The sequence below is a fragment of the Talpa occidentalis genome, unplaced genomic scaffold, assembly GCF_014898055.3.
Source record: "Talpa occidentalis isolate TD23 unplaced genomic scaffold, MPIMG_talOcc4v2.1 talOcc4.13, whole genome shotgun sequence".
NCBI classification, from domain to species: domain Eukaryota; kingdom Metazoa; phylum Chordata; class Mammalia; order Eulipotyphla; family Talpidae; genus Talpa; species Talpa occidentalis.
Window position 1 is genome coordinate 43,528,285 of NW_023601322.1, and position 21,176 is coordinate 43,549,460.

The window sequence follows — 21,176 nt, forward strand, 5'->3', positions numbered from 1 at the left end:
GCCTGGAACCAAACGTGCTCTGTAGCTGAGCTGTGCCTTTAATGAAGAGCTGGGGTTAGGGAGAAGGCAGCAGTAAAGAGAAGGCACATTGCTGGGTCTGGATAGAGATTGGGGTGAGGGTGGGGATGGGGATTTGATAAACAAACTCAAGAGTAGTGGTAAGTGCATGAGAACAAGGGAGAGTAGGTAGAAATTTTTGAGAAATTTTGTGGTGGGATACAACTTGGATGTCCTTTAATCATCTTTAAGGAGCAAAAGCAAAATTGAAATTCTTTAAATGATCATAAGCCCTTAAGTTATGTGATTCTGTCCATCTTATTTTAGACAGAGCTAGGGGATTCTAGGATTTTTTAGAATACAAGCATAAGAAAGTATTACTCAGTTTTTCATTGGTGTCTATTATTTAATAGTATTGAAAAATAGTTTACATAAGTATGAGAAGACAGAGAATTTGTTTCCCTAAAAAGGTGTCTTTGTAGCACTTAAGTTTAGTTCTAAATTGTAGGTTCCTTTGGAAGAGACCAAGTCTCAGTGCCAAGACAGTTTACCTGGAATGGCAATGGTCCATTCTTCACATTTGAAGCATTCGCTCGCTGCTGAGGCCTGTCCCAGCCCGGCCAGGTTCATGGCTGCCACTTGGAACTGATATACCGTGTTTTCCTTCAAGTTGCTTATCTGCAACATGGATGATATCACAGAGAGTGAATATTTCAGGTTTGTTTTTTCTAGTTATTTATTTGCCTTTATTTATTTGCCCTATGCTGGACATTCCCTAGGTGATCCACAGTGAGCCACACCCTTTTGTATACTCCAGTGACCTGCTTCTAGCCAACAGAACATGGCAAAGATATTGGAATACCAACCCTGTGGTTGTTGTGATAACTCGCGGCAAAAGAAGAGGGGTATTTTACTGGCAATTAAAGTCTCTCACTAGATGATTTTCAGTTAATCAAAATGGAGATAGATTGTTCTAGATGGGCCTGACTGTGGTATTGTTATTTACAGTAAGAAATATATATTTGGCCTTTCTCTTTATTCCTGGCACAGAGTTCCTGAAACCTTTAGAATTTCCCAAGTTATGAGAGTGATAAAAGTGTCTTCTGTTAGACTTGGGGAAAGTCTCTGGGTATGAAGGCTAGTAGCTTGGGGTGGTGGGGCAACTGTGTGATTAGAACTTTCAATCCCACCCTGGTCTTCTCTAGAGGGAAGTTCCAGCACCAAGGGTAAAATGATTTAACCAATCATGCCCATGCAGTGAATCTTTATAAAATTTTTAAGAAACTTTATATCCTTGTTTGTTTTGTCACAATATAAGATTTCTCCACTCAGGTGTGGTCACTATGGTTTTCCCACCACCAAAGCACCCATAGCCCTCCAACACAGTCCATTGTGCTCTACTCCACGTCCATCTCCTCCCCTCCCACTTTCTCCTCCCTTCCTTCCGGTGAGCAGAAGAGGACGAGTGGGTTTTTCCAATGGACTAACTTATGAGACAGAAACTCTTAAAATGAAGTTTGTGACCTTCCTGATGAGAAATACTGTCCTGATGACCTTGAAGAAACAAGTACTATTTATAAACAACACAGCCACTCACAGCCTCTGGGAGACACAGCTGCAAGGAACTGAATTTTGCCAATAACCTGAAGGAGGCTGGGAGGAAAGTCAAGCTCCAGATAAGAGGCAGCCCAGGTGACACCTGACTGCAGTCCTGTGAGACATGATCAGAAGACCTGGCTAAGGCGTGCCAGGCTCCTGACTCAGGGAAACTGTGAGATAACAAGTGTGGGTACAAATTTGCTATGATCTGTTATACAACAAAAGAAAACTAATGCATATTTATATGAAAATTAAATGAACTCTAAGCTAGGAATCAAAACATTAAAATTCTTGTAATATTGCTGCTCTTTACTGAGTTGTCCGTTATTTTCTGTATCTCCCTCCGTAAGAATTGGATTGTTGTGAGAATAAATATATGTGATAAAATAATGAATGTGAAAACATCTGCAAAATAGAAATAGAATATATTAATGTGAAAGGTATTGGTGGAACCAGATGAGTTTATTTATATGATTTAAGTCAAGATAAACAACCTATGATTCAGTTTACATCTGATTTGATCACGAAGTCACAGTTCATCCATAGAGGGTTTGTCTTGTTACTTACTTAGGATATAAGTAGACTACAATGGCTATGTGTTATAATAACATAACAATATAATAACATAACAATTAAGCACCCTTTGATTACATACAGACATACACATTCCCTTTAGGAGGGAAATTCTTTTTAATTAAGGAGAAACCACAATGTAGAAAACTTGATCTAAATATGTTTTATTCAGGTATCATGGTTGTTTTGGGACCCTATAGTGTGACCAATCATCTGGTTTTCCTGAGACTACAGAGTTTTCAAGGACAAAGGACATTTAATGCTAAAATGTCCCATTTTAAATGTCCCATTTAGTGCTAAAAGAGTCCCAGGCAAACAGGAAAAGTTGGTACTCTAGGCTTAGGTAAATGTTATGACAGAGAACTTCTACTTTTGGTTATACAGTGTGCTAAGCTAATCAGATTATTCTTCCTCTGAAAAAAAATTAAAATACTAGATAAAAATATCTTTTACAAAATTTCAAAGGTTTGAAATTAATGTCACGATGTTACAGAATTATCATACCAGAATGAAGGGAAATAAGGAACAAAGAGAGATAAATGAAACACAGAAGTGGCTTTTGCTTTGGGGAAAAATTTGACCTTTAGTTTTGATGATCTTATGAGGAGAGGAACGTAGCAATCAAAGTCTTAGGTAAACCTAAGAAGAAGATAATAAAAGGGAATTTCTATAGACTAAGCTGGAAGCCTAAAGGACTTTACTCTTTGGGGCAAAAGTTGAATCAGAAATAAACCTGTCTTATATAGATGTGCAGTGCATATTTATATCACCTGATTATCCAAAACTTTAAAGTCTTGTACTTGGTTTAAGAAAAAACTGAACAGGTGGTATCCCCAGGCACCTTGCAGAAGCATTTGCAAATTCTTTCCAGAGAAAAGCACCTTCATCCTAAATTTCAAATTATGCATGCAAATAATATTTTAAAGACAATGAGCAGAACAAAACTAAGGAAATCCATGCAGAAAAAACAAGACACTATGAGTCATATCAAAACTACTGATAACAGATATTAGATAGCAGAATTATCAGACATAGATTACAAAAGCAGCTGTTTCCCATGTTTTAAATATAAAACACAAATTTAAGGGCCTTCTGGTGGTGCAGCAGTTGAGCGCTGGGTTGCAAAGCTGCCCACACCCTCTGAAGAGCCGTTTCAATCCACGACTGCTCCCCGGCCACTGGAGGAGGGTCCCACATGGCGCGCAGACCTCTCCTGCTGCCCGCTGCTCCCCTCAGCAGTGTACTTCAGTCCTTCTGCCTGTTCTGCTCCCTGCTCCGGCTCTGGTGAATTCTCTCACCCTCCCGCACTTCTGACTGTACCCAGTGCTTGTATAAATAAATAAATAAATCTTTAAAAAAAGAGAGAGAAATTTAAAAATAAAATAAAATAAAATAAAACACAAATTTAAAATAACTGTAGGAGACACTAAACTGTAAAACACATAAATTGTGACTTATAAGAAAGGGAAAACACAAAAAGAAACAATATTGGATGTGTTTAATAGGAAATTAGATGCAAAAGAAGAGAGAATTTGTAAACTAAACATAAGAAGAAGTTATATAAAAGAAATAAAAACAAGAAAGAGAGGAAAGTGATTAATACACATGAAGGATAGAATGAGAATGTCGTATGTTTAATTAATTTCAGCAGGAGGGGAAGAAAGAATAGTACAGCATCAATATTTTAGGAGATAATGACTTAGAATTTTCTAGAAAGATCTTCCTGAAAAATCTAAGCTACAGATTGAAAATTTCTCCTCCCTCTTTAATCCTAGATACAAAAAATCCAAAGTAGATTTAAAAAATCTCAGAGAGATTTAAAAAAGATACATAATATTTAACTATAGCACACCAAGAAGATATCAAACATACTAAAAGCTGTCCAAGAAAAAATACAAATTACACTCAAATGAGCACACAGACTAAGAGCTGACAAGTCAGTGGCTGCAGGGTGCCAGACTTTAATGAAAACATATTTTCAAAGCGTGAAAGACAATAACTGATGGTCTCACTCATAGCAGGAATTTAAAAAATCTAAATAAGGACCAGGTAAAAACCTAATTATAATTAAGTAAAAATCAAAAGCAACAAGCAACTATAAACCAGAGACACACTACAGGGTGGGACAGGAGAGGGGGAGGAGGGAGCAGGATCAAAAACAAGGGGGGGGGGGGGAATTGTATGGGGACTATAACCAAGATGAAAATGTATACATTGTGCAAAAAATGAAAAACGTTGTAAAAAATGTATAAAAAAAAAAGACCTTAAAATTTTTTTTTTACTCAGAATGAATATACAATGAGGAAAAAATACTGATATTTTTCAGACAAGTGAAAATGAAGTGAACCTTTAGCAAACTCTCACTAAAGGAATATCTAAAATATTTAGGCAGAGGGCGGAGCAACATGGCGGCGAGGAGATGCTGCGAGAAAGATCTCCCATTAAAAAAAAGTTAATAGGGAGGAAAAGCGGCAGGTCCCAGTGAGAACTGGGATGCGGAAGATAAACGGACGACTCCAGCAAACTGCCCGAAGAAGAAAGTGGCCATAAAAGAGGACTAGAAGGGAGGAAAGCGCAGAACCCTACTCCCCTCCCCCACCCACAGAGGCGGCACTCTCCGACCAGCAGAGAGGAGGAAAAAAACAAACTAAAACGACCAACAAGAACAAACTACGCAGCAAGCGGGACTGTGAGTGGAAAGGAACTATTGCAGCCACCACACCCCGTGAACGGGAGCTGCGGAGAACCCTGCAGGATTCGCCGCGGAGGTGAGCTCCAGGCGCCATTAAACAGAGACCCTGCCCCCCAGGAGGAGACCTGGACCAGCACACAGCCCCGGGCCGCTCGGTAAGCTTGCGGAAAAGCGGCGGGCTGGAAAAGCAAACGCGGTCGGGATCGCGTGGAAAAGCGGCGGGCTGGAAAAGCAAACGCGGATTGGGATAGCGCGGAAAAGCAGCGCGGTTGAAAAGCAAACGCGGATTGGGATCGCGGCTGCCCAGGTCCTCGCGCCTGCGACTAGGCTTGCAGGGAGACGCCCGCGAAGACCCTCACTGAGGTGAAAGTCCCTCACTGAGTATCCAGGAACCAGGCACCCAGGGACGGGAGCGGGGTGCAAAAGACGCCATTCTGTGGACACTGAACTGGGCTACAGCCCGCGTCCTGGACCTGAGGGCTTTGGAACTGAGATCCGGGGCACAAAATTTGGGGTGTGGGTTCTCCACGACGGTGGGGCACAAGGCAGACACAGCACCCCAAAGCCGTTGAGGTTTACCTTACCATTCCCGCTCTGTTTCCTGTCCCACGGGGTGAAAAAAAAAAAAAAAAAAAAAAACAGCTCCCCAAGGGCTCTAGGAGAGCTCTCTGGCGCCACCTAGCGACTTGAAACCAGCAGAGGCTCCTGGAGGAGCCAGTGGCCAGCTGGGAAGTTAGCCCACGCCGGGCCCCTGCCGACCAGTAGTCTGAGCCCACAGGGGGAGTGAGTACCCAAAGCCGGGGCAGACCAGGCGCGCAGAAGAGTGTGCCTGACTGCACAAACAGGGAGTGTGTCCCGCATCGCCATTTTAGAACAGGGACATTTCTTCAGTAAAGACTGCCTGCAGAAGGCTCCCTCAGGAGCCAGAGGTGAGCCGGGGAAGTTCGCCCACACCAGAACACATCTGGCCTGCAGTCCAAGCCCAGAGGGGGAGAGGGAACCCACCGCCGGGGCAGACCAGGAGCACAGGGGCGTGTGTCCCCACATCGGCATTTTAGAACAGGGACCTTTCTTCAGTAAAGACTGCTTGAAACTGACAGATGGCTCCCGGAGGAGCCAGAGGGGAGCAGAGAAGCTCACCCAAGATGCCGGCCAGTCCCAGCAACACAGTGTCCCAACGCATACGGCAAATTAGAAAACAGACAGTAGGGAGTAGAAGAACCACACGCAACATAGCAACTACTCAGGGAAGAAGCACACCACAAAAAGAAAACCAGCCCCCAGATTGCAACGACAGTAACTTGGAAGAACTTCTGAACCTTCCAGAAAGAGAATTTAAAATTGCCATGATTAAAAAAATGACAGAACTCATAAAGGAAAACAATGATAAGGGAAAAATAATCAACGATCAGAAGAATGAAATTGAGTCCCTAAAGAGGGAAGTAAAAGAAATGCAGGAGATCAAAGAATTAATGGAAGAACTAAAGAATTCTGGGAAAAGCAATGAAAGCAGAATAGATGAAATGGAAGAACGAATAAGTTCTCTTGAAGACACAGAAATAAAAAGAACCAAAACAGAAAAGGAAAGAGAAGTACGAAGGAAAAAGAACGAAGAAAGACTTCGGGAACTATCGGACACCATGAGGAAAGGAAATATAAGAGTTATAGGAATACCAGAAGGAGGGGAGAGAGATGTAGGAACAGAGAAAATATTCCAGGAGATAATTGAGGAGAACTTCCCAAATGTGAAGAAGGAGCTGAAAATTGATATACAAGAAGCAAGAAGAACACCAAACTTCCATGACGAAAGGAAAAATACAGCAAGACACATAATAGTGAAGCTCCCAAGAATCCAGGACAAGGAAAAAATAATGAAGCTGACAATGGGGAAGAAACAAATAACATTCAAAGGAAAACCAATCAGGCTGACATCAGACTTCTCTGAAGAAACACTACGGGCAAGGAGAGAGTGGAAGGACATAGTCAACAGACTCCAAGAAAACAGATGTCAACCAAGAATACTCTATCCCGCAAAGCTTTCCTTCCTCTATGAAGAAAGAATAAGGACCTTCCCAGACAAACAGAAACTATGGAACTTCATTACCAATAAACCCCCACTCCAAAAAATACTACAAGGAATCCTAAAGCCAGAACCTCAGAGGGACGAATAACAACAAAAGAAGGCAAGGAAAAAAAAGATATTAAAAGAATAAATAAAATCAAAGGAAAGACAAACACAATGGCAAATACAGATGCTAACATATCAATATTAACCCTAAATGTAAATGGACTAAACTCTTCAATAAAAAGACACAGAGTTGCAGCCTGGATTAAGAAACAAAACCCAACCTTTTACTGTCTCCAGGAAACACATTTAGCTACAAAAGATAAAAATAGACTCAAAGTTAAAGGATGGAAAACAATCCTACAAGCAAATGGACCAAAAAAGAAAGCAGGAACAGCTATACTTATATCAGATAAAACAGATTTCAAACTCAAAAAAATAAAAAGGGATCCCAACGGTCACTACATTATGATCAAAGGGACAATACTTCAAGAAGAAATAACACTCATTAACATATACTCACCAAACGAAGGAGCACCAAAATATATCAGACAACTGTTGTCATCTCTGAAAACAGACATCAGAGAAAACACATATGTAGTGGGAGACTTCAACACACCACTATCAACAATGGATAGATCAACAAGACAAAAAATAAGTAAAGAAACTAAAGCTCTAAATAAGGACGTAGAGCATTTGGGCTTAACAGACATCTATAGAACACGAAACCCCAAAAAAACGGAGTACACATTTTTCTCAAGCGCACACGGATCATTCTCCAGGATCGATCACATATTGAGGCAAAAGACAAACATCAACAGATACACCAAGATTGAAATCATACCAACCATCTTTTCTGACCATGAAGGCATCAAGCTAGAAATAAACCATAAAAAGAAGGCAAGGAACTTTCCTACCTCATGGAGACTAAAACCACACTACTGGAAGACCACTGGACTAATGAGGAGATCAAAGAGGAAATTAAAAAATTCTTTGAATTGAATGACAAGGAGGACACCAATATCCTAAATGTATGGGATGCAGCAAAAGCAGTAATAAGAGGAAAATATATAGCAATAGAAGCTCACATCAAGAAACAAGAAAGAACTCAAAGAAACAACCTAATCTCGAAGCTCAAAGATCTAGAAAAAGAACAACAAAAAAACCCCAAAACCAGTAGAAGAAAAGAAATAATAAAAACCAAAGCAGAAATAAATGAAATTGAAACTAAAAAAACAATCCAAAAGATTAATGAAACCAAGAGCTGGTTCTTCGAAAAAATCAATAAAATAGACAAAACCCTAGCCAGGCTCACAAAGGAAAAAAGGGAGAAAGCACAAATAAACAGGATCAGAAATTAAAGAGGAGAAATCACAACGGACACAGCAGAAATAAAAAGAATAATCAGTAACTACTATGAACAGTTATATGGAAACAAGTTCAACAATCTAGAGGAGATGGACAAATTCCTACAACTCTACAATCACCCAAAGCTAGATAAAGAAGAAACAGAACACCTAAACAGACCAATTACAAGCAGCGAAATTGAAATGGTAATCAAAAACCTCCCCAAAAACAAAAGCCCAGGACCTGATGGATTTACAAACGAATTCTACCGAACATTCAGAGATGAATTGGTGCCTATCCTTCACAAACTCTTCCAAAAAATTGAGAAGGGAGAGACAATACCAAACACGTTCTATGAAGCCAACATTACACTAATACCAAAACCGAATAAGGACAACACAAAAAAGAAAAACTACAGGCCAATCTCCCTAATGAACACTGATGCAAAAATTTTCAACAAAATTTTAGCTATCAGAATCCAACAATGTATCCATAAGATAATTCACCACGACCAAGTAGGATTCATTCCAGGGACACAAGGATGGTTTAACATCCGAAAATCAATCAACGTTATCCAACACATCAACAAAAAGAAATATAAAAACCATATGATAATATCAATAGATGCTGAGAAAGCTTTCAACAAAGTGCAACACCCATTCATGATAAAAGCCCTTGAAATTCTTGGGATACAAGGAACATACCTCAACATCATAAAGGCCATCTATGAGAAGCCAACAGTCAGTATCATTCTCAATGGTGAAAAGCTGAAAGCAATTCCATTAAGATCTGGAACAAGACAAGGATGGCCACTCTCACCACTGCTTTTCAATATAATGCTGGAAGTCCTAGCCAGAGCAATAAGACAAGGGAAAGACATCCAAGGAATCCAAATAGGAAAAGAAGAAGTCAAACTATCACTATTTGCAGATGATATGATAATATACATAGAGAACCCCAAAAACTCCACAGAAAAACTAATTCAACTCATCAATCAGTTCAGTAAAGTGGCAGGATACAAAATCAACACACAAAAGTCAGTAGCCTTCCTAAACACAAACAATAAATCTGAAGAAGAAGAAATCAAAAAAAACCACCCTTTTATTATTGAAACAAAAAAATCAAATATTTGGGAATAAATCTAACAAAAGAGGTAAAGGACCTATACAAAGAAAGCTATAAAACACTGTTAAAAGAAATAGAAGACACAAAGAAATGGAAAGACATCCCCTGCTCATGGATTGGAAGAATAGACATTATTAAAATGGCCATCCTACCAAAAGCAATATACAGATTCAATGCTATTCCAATCAAAATTTCAATGTCATTCTTCAAAGAAATAGAACAATTATTGATGAAATTCATATGGAATCACAAAAAACCCCGAATTGCCAAAGCTCTCCTGAAAAAGAAAGAAGGGAATGGAGGCCTCACACTCCCAGACTTCAAACTATACTACAAAGCCATAATCATCAAAACTGCATGGTATTGGAACAAGAACAGACACACAGACCAATGGAATCGAATGGAAAATCCAGAAATAAACCCACAGATTTATGGTCAACTAATCTTTGACAAAGGAGCAAAGACTATGCATTGGAGCAAAGAAAGTTTGTTCAATAAATGGTGCTGGGAAAACTGGGTCGCTACATGCAAAAGAATGAAGCTTGACCACTACCTCACACCATACACAAAAATCAACTCAAAATGGATTAAAGAACTAGACATAAGACCTGAAACCATAAAATATATAGAAGGAAATATAGGCAAAACACTACGTGATTTGCACATCAAAGACATCTTTACAGATACATCACCCAAAGTGGTGATAGTGAAGGCAAAGATAAACAGCTGGGACTACATCAAATTAAAGAGCTTCTGCACAGCAAAAGAGACAATAACAAAAACAAAGAGAAACTCCACTGGGAGAACATGCACCCAACACTAATGATAAAGGACTGATCACAAAAATCTGCAAAGAGCTGATGAGACTCAACAACAACAAAGAAAATAACCCAGTCAAAAAATGGGCAGAAGAGCTAAAAAGAAACTTCTCTGAAGAGGAAATGCAAATGGCCAACAGGCATATGAAAAAATGTTCAACATCACTTGTAATCAGGGAAATGCAAATCAAAACTACCATGAGATACCATCTTACACCAGTGAGAATGGCACATATTAAAAAAAATAGCAACAACAAATGTTGGCGAGGTTGTGGAGAAAAAGGAACTCTCCTGCACTGTTGGTGGGAGTTCAAACTGGTCCAACCACTGTGGAGAGCTGTGTGGAGATTTCTGGACCTACTAAACATAGAGCTTCCATATGATCCAGCAATTCCACTCCTAGGTATTTATCCAAAGGACACAGAAACATCCATTCCAAAGAGCACCTGCACCCCTATGTTTATAGCAGCACTGTTTACAATAGCTAAGCTTTGGAAAAAGCCCAAATGCCCAAATAGATGACTGGATCAAGAAGACGTGGTCCATATATACCATGGAATATTACTCAGCATTCCAAAAAGATAAACACATGCAATTTGCAGTAACATGGATGGCGCTGGAAGGGATCATGCTCAGTGAAATAAGCCAAAAAGGGAAAGAAAAATACCGGATGGTCTCACTCATAGCAGGAATCTAGAAAACTTAAATAAGGGACCAGGAAAATGAATAACTATAAGAAAGTGAAAATCAAAATCAACAAAAAACTATGAACCAGAGACACTTTTTGGGGGGTGGGGGGCGGGAGGGGAGGGATTGTGGTCAGAATGGGGGGGGTTGCAATTGTATGGGGAATATAAAATAAAATTTATTATAAAAAAAATTAAAAAAATAAAATAAAATATTTAGGCAAAAAGAAAGTAATCTCCAAAGGCAGGTCAAAGATGCAGAATTAAGAGTAAGTAAAATGTTAAATACATAGGTAAATCTAACCAACTACTGACTCTACAAAACAATAATAGAAATTATTTTGAATTAAGGAATAAAAAATATGCACAAAAGGGGACCTCCCTGGTGGTGCAAGGGGTTAAGCACTGCACTATGGGGCAATCTGCAGCCTCTGCAGCACATGTTCGATCCCCGGCCGGCCAGAGAGCACCCCGCATGGCATGGCAGAACTCCCCTGTCTTGCCCGCTGCTCCCCTCAGCAGTGTGTTTGGTCAGTCTGCCTGTTCTGTTCCCCACTCTGTCTCTGGTGAATCCTTTCACTCCCCTGCATCTCTGGCCTGTGCCCCAGATCTTGTATGTATAAATTAATAAATCTTTAAAAAATAATATATATATATATATATATACACAAAAGCATATACTTAGGGAATAAGCCAGTAGTAAATGGCTTATTCTAAGGTATTTATATTTATAAAACAAGGGTAAAACTGAAATAACTTCAGATTTTGTTGAGATCACTAACAATAATTTCTAGCATAATAATCAAAACATACCTACACAGAAACTCAGAATTCATAGCTTTCATGACAATGGAGGAGAGAAAAGGAAATGATTAAAGGAGACAAAACTATTCAAAAGTAGTCAAGAAATGACAGAAAAAAAAAACAGAACATGTAAGACACATAGAAAACAGAGAATAAGACAACTGGTTCTTGTAAACTAATCAAAGGTAGTAACAGTAAATATTTCAGTTAAATAACAAAGGCCATCAGATAGTGGGAAAAACCCACCTCTGCTATTTGTAAAAGACACATATAAAGAATAAGGTTAGAGATTGATTGAAAATTAAAAGATAAAAGGGCCTCCCCGGTGGCGCAGCGGTTGAGTGCTGGGTTGCGAAGCTGCCCGCAGCCTCTGCAGAGCCGGTTCAATCCCCGGCTGCTCCCTGGCCACCGAAGGAGGGTCCCACATGGCGCGCAGACCTCTCCTGCTGCCCGCTGCTCTCCTCAGCAGTGTGCTTCTGTCCTTCTGCCTGCTCTGCTCCCTGCTCTGGCTCTGGTGAATTCTCTCACCCTCCCATGCTTCTGACTGTACCCAGTGCTTGTATAAATAAATAAATCTTTAAAAAAAAAAATTTAAAGATAAAAATTTGTATGTGTGCAAATACCAACCAAATGAAAATTGGTATATTTATATTAATAATGGACCATATATAGGCCAAGACAAAGCACACTATTAGCACTATAGAAAGTAACTTTGTAGCCATCTAATAACATCACATCAAAATATATGAAGCAACATTTTAAACTGGTGAATTTTATGATATGCGAATTAGATCTCAATAAAAGAGAGATTATTTGCCATTTTCCCTACTTGTACTATCCTTGTCAAATATTGATATCCAAATTAATTCTCCTGTCAGGACAATTTCACTCATGAACATAAAAGCAAAAATTGTAAACAATAATTAGCAAAAAAAAAAAAATCCAGAAATACGTAAACAGAGTATATATAATCCAAGTTGAGTTTAGCCCGGAATGCAAGACTGCTTTTTTTTTTTTAAAGATTTATTTTTATACAAGAGCTGGGTTGCAGGCCAGAGATGTGGAGGGTGAGGGGATTCACCAGAGACAGAGCAGGGAACAGAACAGGCAGACTGACTTAAATACACTGCTGAGGGGAGCAGCGGGCGAGACAGGAGAGGTTTGCCACGCCATGTGGGAACCTCGCCAGCTGGCCGGGATCGAACCGGCACTGCAGAGGCTGCGGACAGCTTCACAGCGCTGCGCTCAACCTGCAGCACCACCGGGAGGCCCATGCAAGACTGTTTTAACATTAGATATTTACTAGAACATACCACATCAAAATTAAATGGAAAAAATATGTAATCATCTCAATAGATTCAGAAAAAATATTTAATTATTTTAATTAATTATTAACAAACGAGGACTAGAAGGAAACCTCCTTTTGGCTGATGTTATAAAACATTGAGATTCAAAGTTTTTCAATAATGTGAAGATCATATCTGGAATTATCAATATCACTTCTATTCAATATTATGTTAAAAATTCTAGATAGAAAGGTAAGAAAATGAAATAAAAGAAAAAATATGGAAATGAAGGTATAAACTGTCATTTACAGATGATATAACTAAATATGGAGAGAATCAAAAAACCTATATTGGTAACATTGAAATTATAATAAAAATTAGCAAAAAAAGAATATATAATAATGACATGCAAAATCAATACATAAAATCAAGTATATTTATTCCAGCAATAAAAATAATACAAAATATATTTATTATATAAAAACATTTTAAAAAGCACTGAAAAGTGTGTAGTTTCTATAAATAACAAATTGTATACAAGCCCTCTGCAGAGCAATATAAAACTATTGAGAGACTTTTGAAAAGTTCAAAATAAATACAGGAAAATATCTGTTCATGAGTTAGAGGACAATATTATTTCTTAATTTACTTATAAGTTTAATGCATCTCAATCAGAAATCACATATGTTTTGGTTTGGTTTAATTTAGTTTATTGTTATGTTTTCATTTACCTGTTTTTTGGTAGAACTTGGTGATCTAATTCTGTAATTTATAATCAAAGAGCAAGAGCTTTAAGAATATCCTGGAAGAAGAAAAAACTGGGAGAACCGGATTGACCAGTTATCAAATTTACCATAATGCCATAACAATTAAATCTATGTGGTATTGGCTCAGTGGCAGACAAACAAACCAGTGGAACAGAATAGAACACAGAAAAAGGAAAATGCACGCAAAGACACTTGACATATCATTCAAATAGCATAGCAAATTTATAGAAAATGTCAGACTTTTCAATAGCTGATTCTGGGACAACTGGGTGTTCACAGGGGAGAAAATGATATTTGACTGTTCACATGATGAGCAAAATTGATAGGCAAATTAATGACTTAAATGTAAGTGGCAAGCTATAAAGCTTTTAGAATATCATCTGCAGCATTTCCATGGCATTTGGAGTATAGAAGGCATTTTTGAAAAGAAAAAAGAGGCACAGAAACCACTAATTAAAAAAACCCTGAAAGTTAGTAAATCTGACTGCAATAAACTTGACTTTAAAAATTAGTATAGACTCTACAAGGAGAGGAAAAGACTATTGAATGGGAGAAGATACATGCAACTTACACAACCATCAAGGCTTTATACTCAAAGTATATAAAGAATTTCACATCACAAGGAAATCCCATTAGATAAGTGGGCAACCTTGAACAAGCATGCTATAAAAGATTTCAAAACGGACCGTATAATAAGAAAAGATGTTCAGACTCGACTCATCTGACACCCAGACTGCGAAACTGAAAATGTGTGAATATGCTAACTGTGGAAAGGATGTGAACCAATGGGATATTTCACATGCCTTAGGAGAAAACAGCAGAGTCGTGTAGTAAAGTTGAGGATAAACAAGATTCTCTAGCTTGGTAGTTCTATTTTTAGGCAATAACATGGAAAAATCAGTGTCCATATGTACCCACAGATATGTACAAAAATGTTCAGAGCTATGTAGTTTGATAAAGTTAAAATTTTTTAAAGTCCAAATATAGTCAATAATTGGGTGGAAAAGTATATGGTATGATGGCTATAGAATGGGCTACCTTATAGTAATGAAGTCATAGTGACAAGCATCAACACTAGACAATTTTAAGAATAGAATTGTATTTTACATATTCTTAGAGTATGTGAAATATTTCAAAAACTTTAAATGTTAAGTTTATAGAGTGAGTCATTGAGTTGGGGACAGCACCGCCTGGCCTTCCCTGCAATCTCCCTTACAGCATGGGAGCATTGGGGATGGGATGAGGGTCTAGCTGATGATAATCTAAAGAGGGGAGCCATCAACTATGACAACATTGAGACCCCCCCAAGTTTCTCAGAGGTGGGCACTGCTGTTGGAGACCCACATGTAGAAGGAAACTCGTGGGTGGACACACTAAAGTGCCTCTTGGCAGCCATTATAGGCACTAAGTGTCATGGGGGACACTTCACAGGTGGAAGGCTGAGTCTCACCATCAACCCCATATCCCTTTATCCTTTGTAAATTGGACATCGAAAGTTTAAAAATCCACAATCATTTGGATACAGATATTTTGTAAGTTAATTTTTGTAGTAAACCTTAGTTTTCACAATAGGTATGTATTTTATAGTGAATGTTCTTTGTGTGTGTGTGTGTGTGTGTGTGTGTGTGTGTAGAAGAACTGCGGTGTAGGCCAGAAGTACAGGGGGTGAGAGGATTAACCAGAGACAGAGTGGGGAGCAGAACAGGCAGATTGAAATACACTGCTGAGGGAGCAGCGGACGAGACTGGAGAGGTCTGCTGCGCCATGTGGGTTAGCTCCCTGGCTGGGGACTGAACTCAGGCCGTAGGGGTGATAGCACTGAGACTTAACTCCTTGGTCACGAGGGAGGTCCATCATAGTGAATGTTCTAAGAAATTATTATGCTTGTGTGTATGAATCAGAAATATACACATCTTGTATGTTGAGCCAAATTATTCTTCGTATACTTTTTACAAAAGACATATAGGTGCAGGCAATGGACATGGAGAAATGAAATGAATCATTTACAAGGTGTGGAACATGTGCCTGTGTGGGCACAATGGTGCATGTGATTGTGACAATGTACATATGACACTCCACAGTACAGAAGGTCACACACTTACCTTATATGCCTCCTCACTGACAGCTTTGATGTTGGCTTCTCTCCAACTTCCTGGTACCCCATCAATTACCTCACGATAGTTCACATAGTAGCCAGTAATTTCTGCTCCTCCAATGTTAACTGGTTGCTTCCATCCAAGAACCATTGAATCACGAAAACTTTCAAGACAAGTGATATCACAGGGTGGAGATGGTGCCGCTGTTGCAATATGAATAGATCATGAGTAGACAGAATGCATTTATGATTATATGTATATTAAATTTGTTTCAGTGGTGCCATGTGTGAGGGCACTGGGTCTTGCAGTTTGAAAGTAAAATACGAGATTGTTAAGGAACTTGGCATCTGATTTTGAATAAGAGGAAAGAAAATTTATTTACAGTAAAAAGTCACTGCAATTATTATTCTAAATATAGAAAGAATCTTCCCCTGTCCCAGGGATCGATAAGTTTTGAAATACTAACAGTAAAATGGTGCACTATCCTGAAAAATAATTCTGTTCTCTATAAGAAATAATTTTCCTAAGTTATGTATTTTTGTTTCTTCGTATGTTTTGTTTGTATTTGCTCCCTGAGGAAGATAGAATATGCCGATCAATTTTGTCTCAATTTACTTATTAAAATTTTTCATCTATTTTTCAAATGGCTAGCATTTCATCATTCAGGCACACATACACTTGTGAGATATTATAACCATACAAGGTCTGTCTATACAAAGAAAAAATCTTATTCTGGAACTTTGCTAAATGTCACCTTTAAAAAACATTTTAAAAACAGGCACAATCTGCTATGAAATTTTCTCTTAGTATATTTTTTGTCCCATTATTTTTTGCCTAATACTGGAATATTACTCCTGTAGCACAAAATGCTAAGTAGCTGTCACCATCTTACTAGCCTGGACAGAAAAATTTTTGGAGTATGTTTTAAAATCTGTCTGTTATTTATGTGGCTTTGCCTACCATCTTTTCATTCAACTACCAAAATAGTGTTTTTTGCTAAAGAAAGAAGGGTGGAGGTAGTAGAAGAAAGCCATGTAGACATGCAATAACATCAAAGAAATCATTTGAATATTGCTTTGGATTATAGGTGATAAAGGAATTATCTCATCCTTATCTAAAAGAGATTCTTCGAACAATACAATAAAAAAAATATTTGTTTTTCTCTATATCCATCTTCCTTTATTCTTTAGATTTTAAAAAAGTGCTCTCTCCTGCCTTTCCTTTCCCCTATTTCAGAGCAATGTTGATTATGAACATGTCATATTGCCTTAAGTTGAAGGTATAAATAAAGGTGTAAAAAAATAAAAATAAAAAAGAGACAGGCAGTTGTGACGGAAGTTGGATATGACATAGAAATAAGGAATGGATAAGGGGCATTTCATAATTATCTGTATATGCTTATCATTTCATTTTTTAAAAAGGATTTATTTATGCATACAAGAGCTGGGGTACAGGCCAGAGATGTGGGAGGTGAGAGGATTCACCAGAGACAGAGTGGGGAACAGAACAGGAAGACTGACTGAAATACACTGCTGAGGGGAGCAGCAGGCAAGACAGGAGAGGTCTGTTTCACCATGTGGATTGCTCTCTGTCTGGCCGGGGATTGAACTAGTGCTGCAAAGGCTGCGAATTGCCTCAGAGTGCGGTGCTTAACCCCTTGCGCCACCAGGGAGGTCCTTATCATTTCATTTTTATTTGATAAGAAAAACATTGTTTCCTAGAATATGTAAGCAAGAAATAACAAATATTCTAGTCAGAAAATTCTGAACTTAGAACTGAGCTTAATGACAAATCCAGGATTGTGTATCATACATCCTAGAATATAACTATATGTGATTATAATAACCTGTTCAACTTCTCATAGCAACTCAAATATAATTTTCCTTATATATATAAGAATTGTAAGTGAAGGATAATTTGAAAACCTGAGGATGAGCATCAGGTATTAATAGTCTGATCCTGATAATATGTCACTTCTTTGTGAAATATTTTTCCTATATATATATCAAACACAAATATTTCAAAGGACCTTACATGGGGTATGATTTTCAAATGCTTTCTGCTCTTATCACCAATTCTTAGCAAAATGAGTGCAAAGGTGTATTTGCCTCACAACCCCCAAAAGACTCTATAATCAAATATTGTCATTAAGCACAATGAATTATATATAAAAGCCAACCTTACAAGGTTACTTTTATAACTCATTAGACAAAAATATTGAAAACACATCAAATTAAGAATAAACACTGATGAAAATGAACACAGATGGAAGAATGTGATGTAGACAATGAGAGATGAAGACACTGATGGAAACAGATGGAACAGTTTTACTCTTTCAACTCTCACCTACATCCTTTTTCTTTTTCAGTGGCTCAGATTTACTTTTCCCCTCAAGAACTGCTTTCTTTGGTGATGGGGTCAATTCTTCCTGAACTGTTTCACTTACGTTACTCACTTCTGTTTGGCCCAGGTTGTGAGAGCTACTGGGTAGTGAAGGATTGTTAAGTTTGCTACCAAGCAAAGCATCTTTCTTAATGGTTGGCTGGGAGGCTTCATGCAAGGCCACCCTGGAGTCTGTTAGTCCACCAGGTATCTTATTCAGTCCAGGCCACACCTCTGGAGACACTCCTCCCCCTACAATTGCCAGATAACAACAGAAACACTTTGAGCTCAGACACAATGCAAATTGCTCTAACTTAATAGAACAAAGAGAATAACATTAGAACCACAAGCAGTACAAAAACAATCTTGTTTTAGCAGAAATCACTTGGATTTGCAATAAATATGGAAGCACACATCTCATAATTTACACCAAAGTAACATTTCAACTTCTCCATGGTCTGGAAAAAGAAGAAATGAGAACAAAAAACTACAGACAAAACAGGAACCATTTTGATTTGCAGGACCCAAGTGTGTACAAGAAAGAGCAAATCTGAGACAGTTCTTGAGAAATATAAGCCCTAGTAGTCTACAGAATGGAGTAAAGAAGGACTACAAAGTGCACAAAAGACATAACATTAAAGACTTTATTTTATAACAGAATTATTTACATTCCTAAAATATTAAAGATCTGTACCTCCCAACCTCAAAGTAATATATTCACTTTTGTTCATATTGTAATGTTTAAAAGATGGGATGCTAACTAAGACAATTGATATGAAATAATTTCTTTAAGTATGTTACTGCATCACAGATTTCATTTTTATTGCTCTGAACTACCTGGTCCCTTCCCAACTTCATTTAAGGTTGGAAGGTACATCTTGTACATACATATAATTACTTTATTACTGGTTTTATTCTGTTGGTTACTTTGCAAGCAGAGATGAAACATATGATTAAGCAGCCATTTATATCTTGCATGACTTTTAGAGTTTTTAAAAAGCACATTAATGTGGTGTTAGTGAAAACAAGTCAGGCTCTATTGTAGATGAAATGGCAATTAGGTGCAAGATGATCTGTGTTACGGGGATATACCACTTCATGGAATCGGAAGGCCCTTCATGTTCCCAGGATGATTACAAAGTTAGGATGGAATTTCACGCAATGGGAAATATCCGAGGAAAACCTGGACTTGTGAAGATGAAAAGGCTACATATGTACAGCATCTGGATAAGTGATGGAGATCTGTAAAATGACAGCTATGGAAGGTTAGATGTTGCCTGGAGTCAGAAATGATCATCTGAGGAAGGAATCACTGAACCATGTTAGAAGCTTTAGGTGATTCTGGAGAAAATGGTATCCTCCTTTGTAATTTAAAAAGATACATTTTATCCCCTCCCCCCATAAAGTAATACATAAGAAACTCACCAATAGCAGCTTTTACTTCAATCGCTTCTGAATCCTGTGAATATTCACTAAGTCCAGCTGCATTAACTGCTCTGACCCGGAAAATATAACTCTGACCAGTCGCCAATCCATGACAAGTAAATCTAAAAGGAAAGAAAGTTATTAATTACTTTCCTAAGAGGAAAATAGGAAAAGATGATATTTGGCTTAACTGAATGATCTGGCTTTATAAAACAATTCAATTTTTTTTTAAAGAAAGTATATGTTGTAATGCAACTCATGTACTTTGTCTTTTAGACAAGGCAGCTAAGGTATCTTTCTAAACTCACCCTGTCAAACAACGAAGAGTCCTCAATTTCCATTGAAAAAATACCTGAATTTGTCTGAACCACTGTGTGCCCATCAGTAACATGGTAATAATAATGCCAACATACATAATAATTTTTTGTGTAAAGATTGACCATAAATTATATAAAGTATCCTCTATAGGGCTTGGCATAAAAAGAAGCATTTAGTAAATAAAAGGTATTATCAATAAGCATGACAAAGAAGATACAATTACTTGAGGAATTACACTAGAATCTGAAAATACGGTGAAAAATGGATTCCAGAATTACCACTAACATGTAAGGATCCAATAACGAGGTATGAATTCATGGGCAGTTTCACACATAAAAAAACCTCACTCTTTAATAATTATTACGGTTATATATAGCTGCTTCATGAGTCACCGTACCATTTTAATCTGTCCTAAGGCTGGTAAACCAGAGGTAATAACAGATCTGCTAATAACTCTATTACTATCACCATGTTGAAATATTTAATAAAGACAGCCATAATTTAGGCCAAGCCTGTAGGTCAGCTCAGTTCAGCAAATATTTACTGAGCCCTTCAGTGTTCCAGACAAAGATGAATAAAAAATGTCACCTGTCCTTGAACAGTGCATGTCTGTTTGTCAAAAGGCTTATCCTTAGTGAATGTTTCTAAATAGTCCCAGGAAAAGACTAAGAGTAAACGTGAAATTTACAAATGGGCTAAATGAATCTCTTGCAAAACATATTGTCCTTGTTCATTATTGGTTTGTCTCCATTCTGTCATGTTTTGAAAAAGAACCAACTAATTTCATGGGGATCCTTGGATGTGGAAGTGGCTCAAGCCAGAAGCTGTCTACATTGGTTGTAAATCAAATGTGGCTCAGAATTTGGGTGCAGACCAGAATTCGTCATCAACTTGCAAAACTATAGATAAAATATTTGAAAGCAAGGAAAAATAATCTTTCTCCTGGTACAAACAGATACAAAGAGGTGGCAAGATATTCTAAATGTTCTTATTTTAGAGTTATGTTTCCTTATCACAGGGTTTAACCATGTGATGTTCAAAATTTGTAAAATGCTGATACTTTTTTCTATTTATTTTAAATGCTGAGTAACTTATATTAGTTAGAGCCTACTAGATCAGATCCTTAAAATCTAGTATTACACTGCATATTAAAGACCAGAAAGAGGTGTTAAAAAGACAGCATATTGGAAAAGAAT

The 21,176-nt window shown here is 37.8% G+C and overlaps 1 protein-coding gene across 1 annotated transcript in view; it reads right to left on the minus strand.

Annotated features, from left to right (window-relative positions):
• MYOM1 (myomesin 1) overlaps window positions 1-21,176 on the minus strand; it is a 149,702-nt gene that overhangs the window by 44,068 nt on the left and 84,458 nt on the right. Inside the window, exons 18-21 of the mRNA XM_037508781.2 lie at window positions 19,663-19,784; window positions 18,202-18,489; window positions 15,862-16,058; window positions 549-675 (exon numbers count right to left, since the gene is read on the minus strand). Of these exons, the coding sequence (XP_037364678.1) occupies window positions 549-675; window positions 15,862-16,058; window positions 18,202-18,489; window positions 19,663-19,784 (734 nt within the window). The remainder of the gene's footprint in view (window positions 1-548; window positions 676-15,861; window positions 16,059-18,201; window positions 18,490-19,662; window positions 19,785-21,176) is intronic.